The sequence below is a fragment of the Enhydra lutris genome, unplaced genomic scaffold (assembly GCF_002288905.1).
Source record: "Enhydra lutris kenyoni isolate GAN:26980312 unplaced genomic scaffold, ASM228890v2 scaffoldscaffold31, whole genome shotgun sequence".
Taxonomy (NCBI): Eukaryota; Metazoa; Chordata; class Mammalia; order Carnivora; family Mustelidae; genus Enhydra; species Enhydra lutris.
In genome coordinates this window covers 12842417-12845906 of record NW_019154115.1, presented here as the reverse complement: position 1 = coordinate 12845906, position 3490 = coordinate 12842417, and the positions used below count along the sequence as shown (strand labels likewise).

The 3490-nt window shown below is 48.2% G+C and overlaps 1 protein-coding gene across 1 annotated transcript; it reads right to left on the bottom strand.

The window, feature by feature from the left end:
- Positions 1-1841: 1841 nt before the first annotated feature.
- On the bottom strand, positions 1842-3158 carry LOC111153372 (glucosaminyl (N-acetyl) transferase 3, mucin type). The gene has a single exon (XM_022512369.1). The coding sequence runs from the start codon at positions 3156-3158 to the stop codon at positions 1842-1844; it is 1317 nt and encodes a 438-aa protein (XP_022368077.1).
- Positions 3159-3490: the final 332 nt, after the last annotated feature.

Genomic DNA, 3490 nt, shown 5'->3' with positions numbered 1-3490 from the left:
AGGAAGACCTCATGTTATTAAATGAAAAGCACCTCCTATTCACCCGAATATATTTCTAGAGACAATTTCTATGCTTGAAAAATTCCAACAACTTATTCCCCCCATAATGACACGTTCACATTTTTATCTTTTTATTTTGTATTTTTTAATTACAATTTACTTCCCACGAACACTTAGAGAAGAAGTTGACCATGAGACCAAAGACCTGAGTTCTCTTCTCAGAACACATACACTCGGGAGCATTTCTGCGCACTTCCCACAGCAGCAGGGTACCACCTTCCAACCCCCACGCCCCCCAATCAGAGGAGGAACAAGGACAGTCACAAAGGCTAGTAGGTGGAGAGGTCCATGATCCCCATGGCTGGGGACAGACCTCACAGGGCTCATCTGCTGAACACACATTTCTTCACAGTCACTTCTGGTGGGGTTGGGAGGAGATAAGGAGGACACAATACTGCAAGGTAGATAAATAAGGTGTGGCAATGCCTGTTACCAAAGGACTGCAACCTTACAGAAAGTTAGCAACTTAGAAGATGCACTGTGTCAGACACAGTGATCACCGTGTCAGAGTATGTGGGCTGCAGGGAAAGTCTATTGAGGGAAAAGTTAATTAAGTGACTCACAATCGGAGATGAACACAGTGACATCATGACCTCATAGGATCATTCAACTTACATTAACCTGTGTATATATCCCTTTTCCAGAACACAGGGTGGGCAGAAGATTGGCTGTACTAAGATACGCCTGTCTCTTTATAGAACATCCCTCGCCCCTCACAGAAGAGTCTGACTTCCAATTGTCTGACACTTGTGTCTGGAGCTTCAGAAAGAAATCTTTCATTGAGTAACATTTACGGGGCGGGGGGAGGGGAGAATACACACACAACTGTCTGCCCGCGAGGAAATGTACAAATCCCAGAACTACACACAGTGACCCTTCCATTCATATACATAAGTAAGAGTTTGGACCAACGAGGCCTAACTTGGGATGCCCAGACTTCCTGCTTTAGCTAGACAGTCCTAGTCCGTTCTTGCTGTTTGAACAACTATGGCAACCTTACCTAAATCGCTATTATCTTTGTTACAGAACATTAAGCTTTGGCTGTGAAGCGGGCAAAATTAGTGCTGTAACTGCTCCGAAGTTTATATGGGTGGTCAGATTGGTTGAATTGCCCTGCTTTTTCCCTTACGGACAAGTCATGAATCTGTCCATGTAAGCGAAATGAGGGAGGCTTTTAATAAGGAGAGAATCAGTTCTGTCCCTCTGTACTCTTCTGAGTCTGTTGCCCAGACACCCCTCCATGTCATTCTGGAATAACGGAGATCCTCTTAACAGCCACCAGGGATTGTAAATGTCACAAATAGGGACAAGAAAAAGTTTTCCACTCTTACCTTATTTCTGGCTTAGTAGACAAAAAGTAGAGGTAAGGGCTTTGAATCAAGAGCTATTTATTTTTAAGTTAATAAATACAAAAGGCCCTCTCTTTCCATTGAAGTCCCACCCCACCCCTACTACCGAGTCTAGAATTATTAGAACCAGCATCTCCACAGAGTAGAAAAGCAGACACCAAACATTCAACGGAAATCCAGGGTCCCCTGCCACACTGCCCTCCCTTTCTCTCCCAAACAGGTGGATCTTACTCTGACTGTGAGAACGTCAGTGGGGGAGCTATTAGGAATGGGGTGAGTGCACATCCAGCATTCACCCAGGACAGCAACCCCCTGACTTGGGGATGCCAAGGATTCCAGAGCCCCAGTCCCCAACCCCACTGTCCCAACAGCCCCCTAGGAATGTTTGCATGTTTTCTTGCCCCACAGGTAGCACTGCTCTGACAGGGCATCTCAGAGATCAGTCCCATAGATGGCCTTATAACGTAAGTACTCTTCTAAGCACTGAAGAACGTTGTCATCCACCTTTGGGTCAAACTTGTTAGCCAAAAGGTGATGGTTTTGAAGAATCCAGTGCAGGTCCCCAGTCCCATAAACACAGACAGACCGCCGGTGGGTTCCCGAGCAAGGTGCATACGGTGCCCCCCTACTGACATCTCCCTCGTAGCTCTGCCACTTGACCAGCCTGGCGATGGCTGTCATGTCGGAGATGTGAAACTTGGGGTGGTATGGAATAGAACCCGGCATCCACGGTGCACGCTGAAGGGTGGCCCACAGATGCTCATCGGGGCTATAGGTGTCTTTCGCCCACTCGATCAGTCTTTGGGACTTGGGGTTCTCCAGGACATGCTGGACAAAGTCTCGAGAAGCCACAATATAGGCATTCCCTGTGAACACAGGTATATTATCTGGCGGGGGATCCTTTATCTTGCTGGTTATGGACAGTGTGTCTGTCACCTCATAGTGATAGGTCCAGCGAGACCTTTTGTACTCCGTAGGCTTTTCTGACTCCATACTGTTCTTCCCGTTCAACAACTTGAGGGCCAGGACCATCTCGGCATTGGTCTTTATAGGAAAGTCCGTCCCACACGTATTCAGCAAGTATTTCCACGGCACTGAGCTCTGGAGCAAGTCCTCCATACAGTTCAGGTCGGCCTGCACCCTGGACCAGGAGGCATAAACCACCCGAACCAACTTACTGGCTATGAAGACATTTGGGAAGCATGACACAATCGCCTTGACTGCCTCTTTGAACGTTTCCGGGGATTTCTCATCCACGTGGACACAGTATACATTCTGAGGGGCATACAAAGCTCGCAGCAGTCTTTCAAAGTTCTCTATCTTCTCATGGACCACCATAGAGTACGCGATAGGGAAGTCTAACTCTTCTTTGCTCAGAGGGAACCACAGGAACTTCCGCTCAGCCTTAAAGTGCTCACAGTCTCTGGTCATGTTCAGGTAGTCAGCATCTGTGAAAGGCTCCCGCTTCTTCTTGACCTCCAGGTTGTCCAGGAGAGCCTCCGTCACCGCTTGCTCGTCCCCTCGGATGATTCCAGAACAGTTGATGGTTCTCTTCGCTGGCAGCTTCAGGGACTTGTACAGGATGTCCCTACAGTGCTCGCTCTGAAAGACCAGGGACTCCAGATCCACGAAATCAAAGTCACATTTCAGTCGGAAAGAAAACCTCAGAGCAACCACAGCCAGCAGCATATAGCAGCCCAGGGCCCACAGGTGATGCTGGCGGCAGAGCTGCTTCTTCCACCAAACCATCTTCAAGGAATGAGAAACCAGTGGAGCTGGCGCACAGGGAAGGAGGAGGAGGATGGGATCCTTGGACAGAACAAAATGCCTTTGATTACAAACGAACCCTGAATGTATTCACAGGAACATCAAGCTCAACTCCAGAGGGATGGCAAAAAGGTATTCCTTCTCTATACAAATATCCTCAGTCAAGACCTGCCTAGGAACCTCTTATCCCTGGCTTGTTGACAGAGGTCTATAATCTGACCCTACAAACAAGACGTTCATGCTGGGATCGAGGTCTGGATCCACCTCCACCCCAAGAGACAAGGAAAGAGCACAGAACAGAGCACCTGCTGCCA

What these genes read in the sequence shown, in the direction of transcription:
- LOC111153372 (XM_022512369.1), bottom strand. Translation starts at nt 3,158, where the DNA reads ATGGTTTGGTGGAAGAAGCAGCTCTGCCGCCAGCATCACCTGTGGGCC.